The 18658-nt window shown below is 35.2% G+C and overlaps 1 protein-coding gene across 6 annotated transcripts in view; it reads left to right on the top strand.

Moving 5' to 3' along the window:
* The first annotated feature begins 2208 nt into the window (after positions 1–2208).
* The window catches only part of mbc (myoblast city), a 52421-nt gene continuing 35971 nt past the window's right edge, over positions 2209–18658 (top strand). For all 6 annotated transcript variants that reach the window (XM_053763411.1, XM_053763410.1, XM_053763408.1 and 3 more), the window contains exons 1-4: positions 2209–2357; positions 16847–17018; positions 17610–17718; positions 18427–18572. In XM_053763411.1, the coding sequence (XP_053619386.1) occupies positions 2312–2357; positions 16847–17018; positions 17610–17718; positions 18427–18572 (473 nt within the window). In that variant the 5' untranslated portion in view covers positions 2209–2311. The remainder of the gene's footprint in view (positions 2358–16846; positions 17019–17609; positions 17719–18426; positions 18573–18658) is intronic.

Raw genomic sequence — 18658 nt, 5'->3', positions numbered from 1 at the left:
CACATCTCGTGAGAGTAAGAGAAGAAAGAAGAAAGAAAGAAAGAAAGAAAGAAAGAAAGAAAGAAAGAAAGAAAGAAAGAAAGAAAGAAAGAAAGAAAGAAAGAAAGAAAGAAAGAAAGAAAGAAAGAAAGAAAAGAAAGAAAGAAGAAAGAAAGAAAGAAAGAAAGAAAGAAAGAAAGAAAGAAAGAAAGAAAGAAAGAAAGAAAGAAAGAAAGAAAGAAAGAAAGAAAGAAAGAAAGAAAGACACATCTCGTGAGAGTAAAACATGAGTACAAATAGCCAAAATGGATTAGACCTACACGTTTTACCGAATATAGGTATGCAAATATAAATAAATAAAGAGGAGCATGCTATCCACTACAAATCCAAAACAAAAAAAGAATTATAATGTACTTATACTAGCCCTAAATTCTATCCGAGTCTATCATTAAAGAAATCATTTAAAGTATAATAACATTTATCAGTTAATAAAGACTTGAGGTGCTTTTTAAATAGATTTAAATTTAAGCTTTTATATTGATTTGGAATTTTGTTGTAAATTTTCGGTGTACCGTTGAAAATTAATAATTTTAGTCCTATTCATTAAATATCCAATAATACCAATCAAATATTGTTTCCTTTGTATTACAGTTTGCTATAAATTCAAGAAATATGGGATTCCCATCCCTGGGATGGTGAAAAAGTTTCATGCTTAGTAAGTAACCTAGGTACGTACCTTCCCTCATCTTTCAGCAAGTTACTGATAAATCACGATTCGTAACGCCTACACAATTGTTTTTTCTCAATTCTCACCCTTTGATAAGGGAAATGCCACATTTTGTTCGCCGATTTGCGCCCGTTCGGTTCGCGGGTGGTTTTGACAGCCGTAACTTGGATTTATTGCTTGAACGCTCAATTCAGATTGGATTCGGGGAAGTTGCTGAAGCGTGTCAACTAGCTTTGGCATCTACCTAATTATGAGACTAGTAACACGTATTTTAACTTGCAATGTTACTATGTATGCCCCTTGTGGCTTGTCTATTCGGGTGGAATCTTGCAACTCAATTTTGAAGCATATATATTTAACCGAATGAGCTAAAAACACTTGAAATTTACAAAAATGTATAATATTCATTTTGTATTCATGCGCCTGAACTAATATAATAGCAAAGATTGTTTTTGGATTATTTGGTATGTAAATATTCTAGCAGGCGTTTTACTTTTACCATAGGTAAAGCGCTAAATGAATAACCATTTATTTCTTATTAGAATGGAAGATGTAGGTATTTTTGAAAGTGGGTATTAGAGTGGAAGGAACAGAGCATTAACATATGTAACGAGAAGCCGCTTTAGTCGTTTGAGCTGTATGGATATGTAAAGAAGAGGCTTGTATCCGTAGATAGCGATATGCTAACTGCACAAACTCTTGTGCATGAAGCGCTAATTAAGCAAATCTGAAATTCAATGTCTTCTCACTCTAGTACTAAATTAAATGTATCTACTTATATTTTGTTTTGTAAGTAGTCAGACATGTACCTACTTGCTTACATTCGAGCAACATTAGGTACTTTATTGATTGACCTCATGCATCATGCCACTATGATACTATTTTGAATAGGTACCTAAACAAGTTTATTTGTTAGGCAAATAAAAAAACCCGACTTTCAATATTAAAATCGCTACTACTTTTGAAGCTATCAAATAAAAAAACAGCATCCAAATCGGTTCACCCCTTGATGAGATACGGTGCCACGTATACAGACAGACAGCGACACACCTAGGCGTCAAACTTTTAATACTCCTCTTTTTACGTCAAGGGTTAAAAAATGAGCCTGCTCACTAAGTCGATCAAACACCGTTTGAATAGCCATTCTGAATACCATAGGAGATTAAAATGTACGAATAAAATAATTTTATTTATTTATTCGTAACATGTTTCGTAAAATGTTCATTTATGGGTAGCAATAAAGGAATTTGTCCGTAGCAACTGTGTCCACATTGTGATCGTGGATGGCGCTAGTGTGCGGGTTGGGCCAATAATTACTAATTTATGATAAACAATTGTTATAAAGATACTTTACAGTTATATAAACTTGGCAGAATGCAACAGAGATAAAGATGGAATGAAATTACACACTTATAGATTAACCGAATCATAACTATAATCGATTTCAATTTCTACTAGGTAGTCATGGACATCACTACAAACCACAGACAATAATGTTTTGACAAACAAGATTCAGTCAGTCAGTGCAACAAGTGAGATAAAATGACGAGTTTCGTTTTCGTAATTCACGAGCAAAAATAAAAAGAAATCATTCGTTTTATAACCATGACCGTGTGGAGGAAGTTTGAAAATGAGGAGTGCTATGCTGTCGGTAAGTTTTTCCTTGTATATCTTACTAATCATTTACAAAATTGACAATTTCGTTCGTAGGATGCCAAGATAAGTTTTTGTCGATTTTTGCCTCCCGCTGAGCTGAGATAAATATAAACATTCTATCATATCAACTCTTGCAGCGCTATCAGCGTTATCCTGTTATGAATTTGTGACAATTTCATGTGATAATGTGATATTATAACCTGTTTAATTGGCCACTCCCTTTTCATTAATAAATACAACAATGATTACTGATATTGAAAGTGGTAAAGAATAATTGAATATAATAATGAACTCGTCAACGATATGACCTCATAATGAAACACATTTTATTGTATTGTTAGTTAAAAATAACAATTATGAAGGCTTGATCAATTTTAATATTAATTATAATGAGACTAAATTTTGTTTTACATAAATTATTACATACTTAGGTTGGTTAATAACTACAAAGTTAAGTGGGCTAGCTTGTAGATCTTGTGTCCCACAGTTGGGCAAATGTCTTTCCCTTTTTCTCCACTTTGTCTATTGCTAACTCTGGTTCTATTAAAATTTGTTGAAAATACATCTTCACCTGTGTATATCTTCTGAGACTGTCCTTAGAGATCTTTTCTTCAGAGACCGTCCGGTATCCAGATAGGTAATAATATTGCCCACTTTTTTACCACATAATTATGACAAGTGTCCTACCCAATCCCACCACAACTGTAAGGTACTGCTACTTGGTGTGGACATTGTTATTTTCAGTTACATTAGGTATACATTAGGTATATATAAAAGCAGACAAAAACTTTTTGATTTATATGCCCAAAAACAATATAGGTTCGATACCAATTTCGTAGAATATGTTAGGAGTTATTCAAAAATTTCCAAAAAAGTATGTGTGTAAAAAGTAAGTATGTGTCAAAAATTTCCAAGTAAGTATATTAAAAATAAAATTAATAAGGCTTCTAACAAAATGAAAGAGACCTGGAATGTTATTAATAAAGGAATTGGTAAAACAGTAGTTAAGGAAAGCATTCCAGAAATTAATTATAATAATAAAAAAACTACTTCGAAAAAAGAAATAGCTGGTTTATTTGAAAATTATTTTACTAACATACCTCTAGAACTCACTTCTAATATAAATTCAAGTCCTAGTAATGCTGTATCTCTACTTAAAACTAATGTCACTGCATGTTTGCTGGTTGCTAAATTTAAGTTTTCACACATAGAACCTAGTGACATCATTAAAACTTTTAAACAGCTAAATCTTAAAAATTCTGAAGATCATTGGGGTATGTCTGTTAGTTTGATTCAAAATATAATCAATGTCATAGCTGTAGACTTAGCTTTTATATTTAATCAATGTGTTGACCAAGGTACTTTTCTAGATTTAATGAAATATAGTAAATTAATTCTATTATTCAAAAAAGGTGAAAAATCTGAGCCTGGCAATTATAGACCAATTTTCATATTACCTGTACTAAGCAAGGTATTTGAAAAGATAACGCTCAATCAAATGCTACATCATTTTAAGACTCATAATCTTTTCCACGGCCATCAATATGGCTTTACTGCCGAAAAAGTACAACTGACGCGGGAGTGGCTCTTGTCAGTCATATTTACAACGCATGGGAGAACTCTCAGCATACCATCGGAGTATTTTGTGATCTTTCTAAAGCATTTGATTGTGTAGATCATGGAACACTTTTGCGAAAGCTTAGTCAGTACGGTTTTGATTCTAAATCAATTGAGCGAATAGCTTCTTACTTAAAAGATAGGTTACAAACTGTTGATATTAATAACGTTAAATCAAATGGTTGTAATGTAAAAATTGGCATACCACAAGTCTCAATTCTAGGACCCTTTCTCTTCTTAGTTTATGTCAATGATCTGCCATACATGGTAGATAAGCGGGCTGACATCGTGCTGTTTGCTGATGACACGTCATTAATTTTTAATGTAGACCGCCATAGCGAAGATGTTGATGATGCAAATCGCATTTCGTCTACCATTTCGAATTGGTTTTCTGCTAATAACTTATTGCTGAATGCAAATAAAACACAATGCATTAAATTTATACTTCCCAATATTAGACAGGCTCACGTCGACGTGACTCTGAATGGAGAAAGCTTAGATTTTGTACCCTTGATTCCAAATTGCAATGGGATGCTCATATTAATGGCCTATCTAAAAAGCTTAGTTCCGCGGCATCGCAGTTTGTAGAATCAGACAACAGACGGACGTGGCGACTGCTAGATTAGTTTACTTTAGTTATTTTCATAGCTTAATGTCCTATGGGATGCTACTTTGGGGGAGTCCATTAACACTATTTTCATTTTACAAAAAATAGCAATCCATGCTATATATGGTTTGAGGAGAAGGGATTCCCTTAGAGATTTTTTTAAAGATATTAATATTTTAACATTACTCTCTCAATACATATTTGACAACATTATGCATGTCTTGAAAAATTTAAACTTATTTAAAAAAGTTGGTGATTACACTGATAGAACGTTATGTAATAAAGATAGATTATCTGTCCCCAGACATCGGTTGGCCAAAGTTGGAACGTCTTTTGTTGGGAACTGTATCAGTTTTTATAACAAATTGCCTAAATCGATTCTTGATTTGCCGGACAAAAAATTTAGAAATTATATAAAAGAAGGCATATTACAAGTCTGATGATTATGTGAACGACAATAATGTTTGGCCCAAGCATGGTGCAGTATCCTCATGACACATTATTACGTACGTTTTGTACATTTAGCTTTTTATTTATTTATATATGTATATATTATTCCGCCGCTTCTTCATCTGCGCTTTGGAAGCCGGCAGTAGACTTAGTTTAAGTAATTTTTTTGACGTCAATAAGTGATGTATATCATCCTAAATTGAATAAAGAATTTTGAATTTGAGTAAAAGCCCATTTTGGCCGGAACTTAAATTGCATTTTGACTTATGAAAACAATACCTTACCTTTTTTCAATTAATCAAAGCCCATTCCACCACAAGTACTACTACCTAACTATAGCCCTACTAATTGTTTATTTTCTAGTTGGAAACACCAGCACAGGCAACATGGGTAATAGATCCTCCCGTTTTTGGAACATTTTCCTGAGTAAACTTCAGTAGGGTTGTACCATACAACCTTAACCACAGTTTTCAAAAACCGTTAGAATCATGTGTTAGGCAAATTCATTTATTCCAATACATTGCAAAATCTACACATCATACTATAATAACTAATTTACAATTGAAATAATAAAAATCAGTCAAAACTGCCACCGCTAGTCTCACAGCTCAAAGGTGTCCATAATACTATTTATGTTTTCTAACTATTGTCGTGATCTTTTGTAAACATTGATAGATCCGATGTCATTATTGCATTATTCTATGATTGTTTGATTTGAAGATGTTAAACAATCTTCACAAATTTCACGACCTCGGTGGCGCAGTGGTAAAGTGCTTGCCTCTGAACTGAGAGGTCCCGGGTTTAATCCCCGGTCGGGTCATGATGGAAAATGATTTTCTGATTGGCCCAGGTCTTGGATGTTTATCTATATATGTATATATTATAAAATATAGTATCGTTGAGTTAGTATACCATAACACAAGTCTAGAACTTACTTTGGGACTAGCTCAATCTGTGTGATTTGTCCTAATATATTTATGTTATTTTATATTTTTATTTTATTAACAAAGAATAACACATGTTTTGTGTAGTTTATAAATTACTAGCAACCCGGCCCGGCTTCACACGGGGTCCTTTGAATAATTGTTTGGAAATTGTATTTAGTGAATTTTATTTAATTACAATGTCTTGTTTGTATAAATATTTTGGAATCAATTTTCTAAATAATAGTGAAAACTGCATCAAAATTTTAACAGACAGACGTGGAGTCACCCGACTTTGTTTTATACTATGATGTAGTGATTTTTGTACTGGTTGTGTTTATTCTTACATTATGGTTTACTCCAGTGGGATTTTTGGGATTATGTAATACAAGTAGCGATTCTGATAATAGTCATCGGCCTCATGATTTCATGGGTGATATAGCTGGATGATTTCTATGAAATTCGGTTTGGACATAGTTTTAAAAACCCATTTTGACTAGAAGTTTAATTGAGTTTTGTCTTTTAAAAACAGTACCCTAACTTTTTCCGATAAATCAAAGCCCCACTGCACTTTGGGAATTTGGAAACAAGTTTTTATGAAAAGTCACTACAATTTTTATATTGATGTATGTGTAATGTTTTTCATACAAACTTAACTGAAATACGTTGTAATATTGTATAATAAATTGTCATGTACGTGTCACATGCTATGTGATATATGTACAGGAAACAAAGCCATCAAATATAGCTAATATTATTTTACCAGTTAGGAGGTTACTCATAATATGTGTTTTTAAAGTGATTTTAATTGTTTACTAAACCAGTTGACGTTCATTATGACTGTTATTCCAGAACTAAGTACATTTAAATACTTATGTAATTATTGAGACAATCTTCTATTGTCGTCCCAGATCGAGTCTTGTTGCATTCAACACATGCCAAAAAAATCGTCAAGTACTTAAAATCCGTTGAGGAATTTCTTCACGAAATGGGATTAGGCGGGCCAGGTGTTCCTCATACAAAAGTTGAATCCAATAGTTTTTAACAAACTCCAATTGGATGGGTGACCAAAAATATGATATATCGAACTTCTCCGTGCTTCGATTGTCAAGTTGGCTCTGGTTGTAGGTATTTGAAGTCGCCAACGCCTTGCATTGGGCCGGCGTGGAGGGTCATGGGCTCATGGTACATACTTATCCATAAGGAAGACCTGTTGGGGGACAGGCCTTCTTTAAACAGCTGATAATGGTGATGGACGAGTGGGGAAAGTTAGGGAATATTTGTGGAGTTGATATTTTTACCCCTCAGCCATGAAGAATACGACTGTGATAAGAAGAGAGAGGAAATTAATTGCTAAAAACAAAAACCCAAATCCGTAATGTCTCTAAAGAGTAAATACTTTTTGTCGTCGTTTGCAAATCCTAAATAAATAAAAAAAGTTTTGCACTCCCGAGGCCGAGGTTGCTCTCAAGACTCTGACTAATTAGCGCGGCAGTGGAGGGCGCCGATGTAGGCCGCAACCTTTGACCGGAAATGGAGACGCCATTCCGGGAACCAATCTCGCTTATCATATTCCCGGTTACATTCGGAGCTGTGACGCCCCGAAGACCAGGGTTCGCGTGAAAAATGCAACCATTAAATTTGAACCTCGTTAGACCACTGCTGGGCAATATAGGCATCCCCTTTACTTCTATTGGCATAAAAAAGTAAAAATCTAAGGCAATGCATGTTTCAAACATTAATTGAGGGCTACAAATCAAATTGGTGCCAAAAAAACCTATTTTTTATGTATGTTCGCAACGCGATAACTTTCGAGCCGTTGGTCTGATTTTGATAAAATTTAAAAGGTATGTATAATCTATCAATAGAATTTTTAAGTTCGTGGGGCAACAAAATCTGTTAAGTCGTTGTTGAAATATTCAATATTTTGTAAAAACTCATCAAACATTTGTTATGTTCGCGAGGTCTAGGCGAAGGTCTTCGCGGCGAACAATTAGTGTTATCATTGTAATATTCCGTCTTAAAAATGCTTTTGATTTGTGTTTCAGTTGTTTAGTAACGCTCAGTCTCAACTTTTCCCTTGTTCTGATCCCGCAACTAATTCGCGCAAACACCAAGTGGTCTAAGAAAAACATATCGTTAAAATGTTATTAAAGTCACTTGCTGAGTCTTGATAGTTATATTTTTAGCTGTAATTTTTGTGAACATTAAGCCTATGTATGTCTGACTATGCCATGGTCGTGGCAGAAGGGGCAAACCTAAGAAGTACTGGCTTATGTCGTCAAGGATCAAACGTGACATACGTGTGATCTAGTATTTAAACTTCAAAATGAGGTAAAGGTGAGCATCGTATGCAAGTTTCTTTGATAATTTATGATCTAAACTGCGCGGATATTTGCAGTCTGTCTATTAAGAGCATTGTCTATCTTTGTGCCAAATTACTAAAATCGGCCCAGTTGTTTTCGAGTTTAGTCATTACAAACAAAAATACAAATATTTTCTCTTTATAATATTAGGTCCTTACATATGAAATTGGCGTTTGGTATAGGAGGAACAAAAAGTCGAATATTTTTTAATATAATATATTTATTTAATCAAAGTAAGAACCATTATTATCTATGCACTTTTGCCTTTTCATAGGAAGTTCATTGACCCCTTTACTAAAACAACCATTCGGACGGGAATCAATAAAATCTTTGAAGGCGGTTTGAACTGCCCTATATAAATACCTGTATAAATTTGAATTTGGAATTCCTAACCAAAGAGAAGAAATTTGTGATTAAAGTGACCAGTACAACAAAACGCCAATTTCATATGTAATGACATAATACTAGTGTGGATTGTATTTCTATCACAATTCAAATTGCCACTTGCAATAACCTAATGCAAAAGGTCCCGAGCTCACGGGACCGAATTTAACACCTGCTAAATCCAATTGGGTCCCCTGGTCTGATTGCCAAACATTAATATTGCCGGGTTTTGACTGTAATTGGGGCTTCCTTGTGGGGCCCCTCTGGTTTAGGGTCACCACACGGGATTGATGTGGAAGGAAAATTGAGAAAAAGTAGGAAAATGGACCCTGGTCTCGGACTCGCAATGACTGAGGAAGAAACCGGGAGAATTAGTAAAGAGCACAGATTAGCGTAAGATGCCACAGATCAGCGAGAGATGTCAACGTTAAGGAATTTTGGAAGTCTGTCTTGGAATAATAAGAAAATCTCATCATTTATTGTTGTATTGTTTTAAGTGCGTTGTGGAGGAAATTAATAAATTTTGTTTTTCTATAACATCGGTCTTCTGTGATCCATGGCTTCCGCTTCTAGGCCAACATTCTCAGATTTTTTTTGGTGTTAAATATTAAGTGAAAGATTTTGTGCCCGTATTTGTTCAGCTCTAAAATAGGGACAGCGTCCTTGCGTGGATGTCGTACGATGCAACTAGCAAAAAATAGTATTTCCTAGATGATTAATGTCATGTAGGCTGCCGGTTAGAAAATCACAGGCGAATGTTCAAAATGTCACAATTTACTGATCATAGCATCACGTCGTCACATCCCTGAATGAAGCGTGACACGCGAATATGAAGAAAGCGAAGGATTTTATCAATGAGATTTGTCTTTGGCAACCCTACTCTGTGATGTTTCTCATGTTATGGCTCTGGCGACCCTACTCTGTGATATTTCTCATGTAATGTAGGTATAACTTGTGATAAGTGACGGGTTGATAAGGGTCGTTTTGTGTGATCCATAATAATTAGTTGTAAACGCATATATTGCTTATCTCTGTTCTACAGAATTTGTCAAAACAGTGACAGTTGTTCGCATACAGTTCTCTCTGTTTGACGTCGGGTCATAAACTATATCTATTCCGAATTTCACCAAAATCGGTTCAGCCATTTAGCAAAAGCGTGACAGACAACTGACTTTGGCACTATATCTGTGGATATAGATAGATAGACTTGGTTAGCAGATCTTTACAACCAAAACTGGATACCTACTTTGTTATTAACATAAATTTAGAAGGAAAATACATTTTTGCTAAATTGTAAGCTACACTATCGAATTGGGTTAGCCTGTAAAGATAGATGTAAGTTGTGAATAAATAAAATAAAAATTATGGATAAGAGAATGTAATATCTCTCTAATATACCATCCTAATTTTTTGATTTTATGAAGTGTTTGAACGCGGTGTGTAGCGTTTCATTAATGTCGCATATTTTTTTTTTAATAAAGAATATATTGTTTTATTAAATTGACATTGTACCAGTAAATTACTTATTTAGAAAATAGGATAATTAAATTGATTACTGCGTATGGTACAATTTAATAAATAGTAATGATGGCCCACGCCGGCGTTCAAAACGCTCGTGAAATTGAGCCCAGCCCCATATTTGTAAGTTAAATTAAGTTTTAAAAAACTCCTCCTCTTAATTTCTCTCTCTCTCTCTCTCTCTCTCTCTCTCTCTTTATAGTCGTATTCCTCATGACTGAGGGTCGTAGTCTTTACGCGAAATGGAACATGCACAACTACTTTCTTTTCTTTCCTCACGATGTTCTCGTTCTACACTTTCTTTCAGGTGGTCGATGAAAACTAATATACACGAGACAGTTTGGTATACAAAATCATGTGGCACGAGTAGGATTCGAACCTGGGACCTTTCGGTCCACAGGCGGGGGCAGGGCGTCTTAACCATTACACCACCACCGGTTTAAATAACTTAAAATAGGTATTTTGATACGTAAAATAATGTAGTTCGTTCACATTGGTACAATGCTTGAATATGGAGCAAGCTTAAAACTTAATACACAGTTTCTGGTAAGTTATCAAGTAATATTCGGGACAGCCTGTCAACTTTCATACTTAATCAATTTGTTTCCGATTGTGAGATGTGTGAGATGTTCTCGAGTGGAGACCACGCCTGGCTAAGCGAAGTGTGGGCCATCCACTGTTTAGATGCCGTGATGACCTGCGTAAGGCTGCAGGGTACGACTGGATGCGAAAAGCCCAAAACCGATAACAGTGGCGCACCTTGGGGGAGGCCGATGTCCAGTAGGCAGTTACTACAGGCTGATGATGATTATGTTTCCTATTGCCACTGTTATAATTAATTTATTACTTGTCGATAATGTTTTGAATTAGTGACACATATAGTATCGAGACCTTAAAAGCAAAGCCGAGGATAGAGAGGCGTGGCGTATACTCCACCGACAAGAGCTTAGCTCTTAAATAAGAAGAGAAGAGACACATATATATGTGACACATATAGTATATGTGTCACTATGTTATATAATATTATTTTTTCCTTCCTTTTTTAAATAAGTAGCATCTTTGATTTCAATTATTAATTGTTATTATTATGGTCTATAACATTGGTTACCATAGGACAGGCGTGGTGCCTAGTGTGGACCAATTGTATAAGCAATGAGGCAAATTTATATTAAAGTTAATAAAATTTCACTCATTTATTTCAATATAATAACGGACGGTCCGTTAGATTATTGAAATAAATTAATGAAATTTTCCGGCTTCGCCCGGGCAAAACCATAATAGGTATTCACTTGATATTCCTCAGGAATCGTTGGTGAAACTCTTCTATGAAGCGCAATTGATTGTAACATTATTGACCGAATCCGGTATTCGCGTACTTTTGTTATAAAAAGTACCCTCCTACCCTGCTAATTCAAGGTATCAGCTACCTCAATACCAGATTTCATAAAAATTACCAGAAATTCCATAAAAATACCAGATTTCCAGCTGTTTAAGCGTGAAGAAGTAATATTATGTATATATTACTTTCGCCTTTATAATTTAGTGGGATCTGTAAACTTACTATAGTTTTAGATCATTTCCCACATAATTATATTCGATAGTGACATTGATATAAAACATTGTTAGTTAAGGATAAAAGTGATCAAATTGTTATTATGATGACTCATAGTTTGCCACAATATTTTAAAACTAGCCGCTCGCCTAGGCTTCGCTCGGGTAAAACCATAATAAAAAGTAGCATATGTCATACCTGTTGATCGCCTATCTCTGTGCCAAATTTCATGAAAATCGGCCCAGTAATTTTTGATTTTATTCGTTACAAACAAAAATACAAATATTTTCTCTTATAGGTATATTACATTAGTATGGGTGTGTTTATTACTAAACTGATACAAATTTTATAAATATATATCATTATGCTCATTAAGTGGTGCAAGTTTGGGTGTTACGTCTTTATTCCTTACGGGGTAAATAGAGGCAGGAGTCGCGGGCCTCTAAGTGGTGGTCCGATATTCAAGACGCCCGTCTGTGATCGAAAGGTCCCAGGTTCGAAATCTACTCGAAGCCCATGAGATTGTATATCAATGATTAATTATAATCTCTGTAAAAAAAATAACTTTAAAAAACTTTCGACTGTGATTTTACGACCGGCCACCTGCCTTTCAATGCTGTTGCCTATCGGCTGTCAAGGATATGAGTCCCGGTCGCCTCTTAAAAAGTTTGTAAAAAAACTAAAGGAAGTGGTAATTAATATACCAGAAAAATCCAGACGGTCTCACTAGTATGTCTCATTGTATTATATTACTTATATCAAATGACAGGTGCACTATGGGGTCGGGTTTACCCAGTGTTATAACACTCACAGACACGGCATTTTTAAAATCACACACACAATGCGAAAGTAAGTTTGTTTGCTTGTTACCTCTTCACGTTCTATCTATTCAACCGATCTTCATGAAATTTGGCATACATGTATTTTGTAGTATGGAGAAGGACATAGGGTACCTTTCGTCCCGGAAAATAAACGCGGGCGAAGCTGCGGGCAAAAGCTAGTATATTATAAAATTGATCGGGTCATGATGGAAAATGATCTTTTTCTGATTGGCCCGGGTCTTGGATGTTTATCTATATATGTATTTGTTATAAAATATAGTATCGTTGAATTATTATCCCATAACACAAGTCACGAACTTACTTTGGGACTAGCTCAATCTATGTGATTCGTCCTGATATATTTATATTTATTTATATAACAAAGTCGCCCCCTTCCTCTGTCTGTTTCTAAACTTTAATTCCAAACTTTAATGCAATATTCACTCTTATTTAGACAATTTATTCCCGAAAGTTATTATCCTCGTGCGAAGCTGAACCAGGTCGCTAGTTGAGGTATAAAATTGTCGATAAAACTCAAGTGCAGCAGAAGTTTTGTTAACTCGTGTTTATTATCTAGGATTAAATGGCGTGTGTTAATATAAAACTTTATGTTGTGGTCTTCGTATCCTTATCTTATTGTGCATTTTTCTGGGTTTTATTAGTTTTTCTCTCTATGTAGGATACGACTCCGGTTATTTTATATTGTCATTTTTGATATTTCATTTTGAGTCTCTGATTATATTCCACTTTATAGACAAATATGATGACGATTTTCGTTAATTAATAAATAAATATGAAATGCTAGACACTTATTGTATTTTAATGGTTATAATGGAAAATTTTATCTCTTTTATTTGAGCGTTTTCAGTTGCTTTTTCAAGCGTCTGGCAGGAGAAGATAGAGTAGGAAAGCGGACCCAATAGACTCCAATCCTTTGGGTCAGCTTTCCTACTCTGTCTATGTCCACTTGGCACAGTCTAGGACAAACTTTTTAAAACTTACTGCTTAATACATTCATTATCCAGTTAGTCGTAAACACGAAGTATAAGCACGTCTTTCTTAAAGTAAATTAAACTTTTTATTATTTTATTTATTTCTTATCCTTATTCAAAAATCGTTCACGAAGCGAGAGTATTTTCCGCACTAAAATCACAAAACTAATGTGGCGTATTTAATTTAGTTTGTAAAAATAGACCGTGTCTACAATATGATTAACTCTACGTCTACCGCTCGGCGTTCATGAGGCGCAGGTCATGATTTTGGTCCGCGCATACTGTGACTCACCCGTGTGCTGACAATTGTACGCTTGAGTACGTTACTGTTTGAATTCTTCACGAAAGCATTTCATTGGTCGCCGTTTATCGTCTTGTATGGATTTGGAAAATAAAAGGTATGTGGAGATAGAACTGTATAGAAAATTTTGCGTGTTCCATTAACTGTGTAATTATGAATTATTCCGTGTTTTATACGAACTTCGATGCTTCTATGCTGATCTGGGATAGAATGAAACACATCATGTGTCAGCTACTTCTACATAATTTTTATTAAAATTAATTATCCGTGCGCCATCTATTGTCAGGTAATAAAAGTAATTATATGTATTTTTCTTACGTGTATCAAAAATAATGAAGTTTCATATAAACTTACACTCCCTCCTCTTTTGGAATAGAATGTTGAACAAAAGTAGCCGATATTCTAATCCAGGCTACAATCTATCTCTGTGCCGAATTTCATTCAGATCCGTCCAGTAGATTGTGTGATGCGCGTACAACAAACATACAGACTGACAAAAAAATCTAAAAATAAATTGTTTTGGCTTCTATTGACCCTAAATAGTCCACTTCTATTGTTTCTTCGTAAATATCTCTTATGTACAGGCATAGTCCAATAGATACAGTTTTTTTTTAATTATTAGTATAGGTTATATTTTCTATATCTATACTTATAATAAAACTGTAACTGGACTATGTCTGTGCATAGGAGATATTTACGAAAAAAAAATTGGAGAGGAATATTTTGGGTCAATAGTATCTAATAGATATCTGTGATTCTCGATGTCAGCACTTTAAAAGGATTCGTCCTTCACTACCTATCAATCAATACCCCCTTCATCCGCTTGCACCGTTAACCATGCTAATTGTATAGACCAACGGTTCTCAAACTTGTTGTTTGTTGTGTCTCAAAGTTTTGAAGATTAGACCTTTTAGAAAAAAAATTCGAGCCCTTGTTTTATGTGGACTTGTACTGGCGTAACAGCGGACACTTTCAATAAAGTTAATCCTTACACTTACATATTACAAAACAAAGTCTTCTGCCTCTGTGTGTTCGCGATAAACTCAAAAACTAATGTGATTCCTGAGGAAGGTAATTTGTTATGTTTTTACACGAGCAAAGCCGGGATTGGCCGCTAGTATTTTATGATTTTAAATAACGAATTTTCAAAATTAGGTAAACCACATTAAAAATCTTTTATTTAAAGCATTTAAATTTTTAACTGTTCATCATACCGGACTGCTAGAGGTCCCGGGTTCGAGCCCCGGTCAGATCAAGATGGAAAATTAACATTATCAGATTGACTTGGGACTTGGATGTTTATAAATGTTATGTTACATATTATATATACAGGTAGTTTCGTTGACTTAATTTTTGACGACCTCGTTGGCGCAGTGGTAAAGTGCTTGCCTCTAAACCGAGAGGTCCCGGGTTCGATCCCCGGTCGGAACGAAATAATCTTTTTCTGAATGGCCCGGGTCTTGGAATTTATCTAGATATATGTATTTGTTATAAAATATAGTATCGTTGAGTTAGTATCCCATAACACAAGTCTCGTACTTACTTTGGGGCTAGCTCAATCTGTGTGATTTGTCCTAATATTTATTTATTTATTTATTATTCTAGTATGTACTTCTTTTTTAATATGACAAATATTTCATGTAACCCCATCCAATGATTTGGAGGCCTAGAGCTCCGCATAGCACACTTTGAGAACCGTTAGCATAGGTAGACATTGATCGGCGCGTCCTGCTCCTACTATGCCTGATATAGAGTAGCTTTCTTTGGAACAATGGCTTGCCAAAATGGATGAACAAAGTCTGTAGCGTAGCTAGTAATTAAAGGGCAAGTTTAATTTGGCCGTTGCCCGCGGCTACGTTCGCGGCAAATAGTACTATGCTGTTTGTTTTTTATACAATTTTCACATCGTCATTACATACTATCCCACTTATAATATCAGTACGAGTGTGCGATCTAAAAATGGTCGCTGGTTTAATGTCCGTGGTCCTCTTGAGCTTGAGAGAAACGCAAGTGAAAATAGAGTATTGCCATCAGATATTTTTTCCATTTGAAAACAAAAATATACCTATATAGTGTTTTTAGGTATGCAAACCACTATGGCACTAAGGCAATGGCAAACCACTCCATTAATAATGCCAAGAAAGTTGTTGTGTGTGTTTCATTCCACGTAATAACCGCGACCCTCAGCCATGAGGAATACGACTATGAAGACAGGTCACAAATTTTGGAGTGAACAATCGTTTAATATTTTAATGACAACTAGACAATACTAAATGTTACTACAAATAAAATTGATTAATTGAAGTAACATGATTATCGTGTTTCCTTATGTGAATGCATTATGTATACATTTTATTTTATATCCTGACTAACTGACTGACTGACTGATAAAGTACCCAATTAAAGTAGTAAGAAGTAGCATAGAAATAGGCGCACTGTGCGCACACTATACTACTGTACTGTGAGCGTAATTTCTACGTCGCGTTAAAATTCCGCGATAGCTAATTACGACGAGACGCCACGCACTAGTTCGAACGGTACATCATTACATACGGACTAAAAGTGCGGCCTTTCTGTAAGATAAAATGGTTAAGTAATAAAAAAAATATGCGGAACCAACCGAATACGAAGCAGCATAATTTATGTTAAGTTGTTGCGTGTACTTAAGCCATTTTTGTACACAAATTGAATGTTCGTCTTGTATATTAAGTCTGCTGTCGTCTAATTTGGAGTGTTGATTAATACAATAGGGACTTTGCCATTATCTGTACTAATCTATGGAATAAACTTCCCTCAGCATTGTTCCCTAATAATTTTGACATTGGGGCTTTCAAGAAAAGAGTATCGCTTTCTCAAAAAGTCGGCGACGCGCGCTATTCTACGCTGACGAAGTCGCGGGTAAACGGCTAGTTCTCTATACTTTTCATGACAATTGGTGTATCTTTCTTTACAGCCATATACAACTTCGCCGGGGGCAATCCTAGCCAGCTAACGTTGGACGTGGGCGAGCTGGTACATCTGGAGGGGGAGACTGAGGAGTGGTACTGGGGTACCAGCGTGCGGAGAGAGGCGAGCGGTGCCTTCCCGAAGACCTATGTCGAAGTGAGGGACTGCTATGTTGAAAGGTAAGTTTTTAGAAGCTTTTAGTTTCACCTGCTTTTAATCCCGACTGTCTGTTACCAAATAAAAAAAATGCGAGGTAGTCTCAAAAGCCCCAGATGGGCGTGAATTTTACGAGCGTTTTGAACGCCGCCGTTGGTTATCATTAGTGTTTATTAAATTGTACCATACACAGTAATCAATTTAATTATACTATTTTATATTTTATAAATACTAATTACCGCCGCGGGCTGGAGTTGAAAACGCTCGTGAAATTCATCCTTATCTAAATTGAAATGCACTGATTTTGAATTGTTCCGTAAAAGTTGATGGTAGCCCTTAGCCTACATATTTAATTAAAGTAAATAAATATTATAATTGTTGCACGTACTTAAATAGGAGAATGTCATTTGCGTACTATCTCGCAGTAGCCCGGCGATGATAATATTTCAATTACACGATAGTGATTCATGCAGATTATACGGACATTGAACCCGATTGGCCTGTGATGATCGAATGACCGTGATCTCAATAGAATATTAAATTTAATGATAAATTGTTTACCTTTCGTGTTGTGCTGGCTATACACTATTAGATGCGGTACATTTACTTTACAGATGTGGTGAAACTGTAGTTGCGTCAGCAGGTGGCGCTGGCGTCGCCCACGACATAGCGACCACCTTGAGGGAGTGGGTTCAGCACCTGAAGAGACTCTATATTGATAGGGTTTGTATTTTTGACAAGCTTTTATATGACTCGCACTGTAAGTATGTACGTATAGTAGGTACGTACTTAGTTCGAGTGGAATCTGGCAGCTCAATTATGAAACAAATGTTGTCTCTGGCAACAGTAAAAGTTTGTGTCAAAAATGTCATTTGTGTAAAAAACTTACTCTCATACAATGGAGCAAACAGGCGTTTGCTAAGTAAGTTTTTGTGTACTAGTGTGTTGTCGGCATGATGTGGGTCGTACAGATGCCGACAACACACTAGTTATTGGATATTTATTTATTTCAACAACAACAGCCATTCATAAAAATATATTACTTGTGATACGTACATAGTGATACTTAGAAAAGTATCACTATGTACTTACTTAATTTAGATAATTACATAACCGGCCAAAACGTTGTTAACTAAAATACCAATATCATAACGCTGTTGACAAAAAAAAAATTAAATTATACAATACTAACTTCTTGCTATACAACAGTGCTAATTTGTACCAATATGTGATTATAGTATATATAAGAGTAATGTATATTATATATATTTATGCTGTGTTCGTAGTAATAGTATATAATAATATGATATATAATATGAAACTCGTTAATAATTATAAAATAATTTGGTCTTATAATTATCGTGTTCACTTCTATAATTTACTAAACCAAGATTTAAGGTTTCTTACACAAAGTTATACATCAATTTGCAGGCTAACGAAGAGAAGTTTAATTTTATGGAAGTGAGCATGTTGGCTTTGCTGGAGCTGCGCGCGCAGGTCGTGAGCGGAGCCTTGCCGCAGGACCAGCTGCGCAGGGTCGCCAGGACGGCGGTCTTCACTATACAACGGGGAAACAGGTAGTACACACCTGTTCTCTCTCTCTCTCTCTCTCTCCTCTCCTCTCTTTTCATTTTCATCTTCTTTTCGAGTTTTCGTTATAAAT

The sequence above is a fragment of the Plodia interpunctella genome, chromosome 24 (genome assembly GCF_027563975.2).
Source record: "Plodia interpunctella isolate USDA-ARS_2022_Savannah chromosome 24, ilPloInte3.2, whole genome shotgun sequence".
Taxonomy (NCBI): Eukaryota; Metazoa; Arthropoda; class Insecta; order Lepidoptera; family Pyralidae; genus Plodia; species Plodia interpunctella.
The sequence above is the reverse complement of the archived record's forward strand: the minus strand, read 5'-3'. Positions and strand labels throughout refer to the sequence as shown.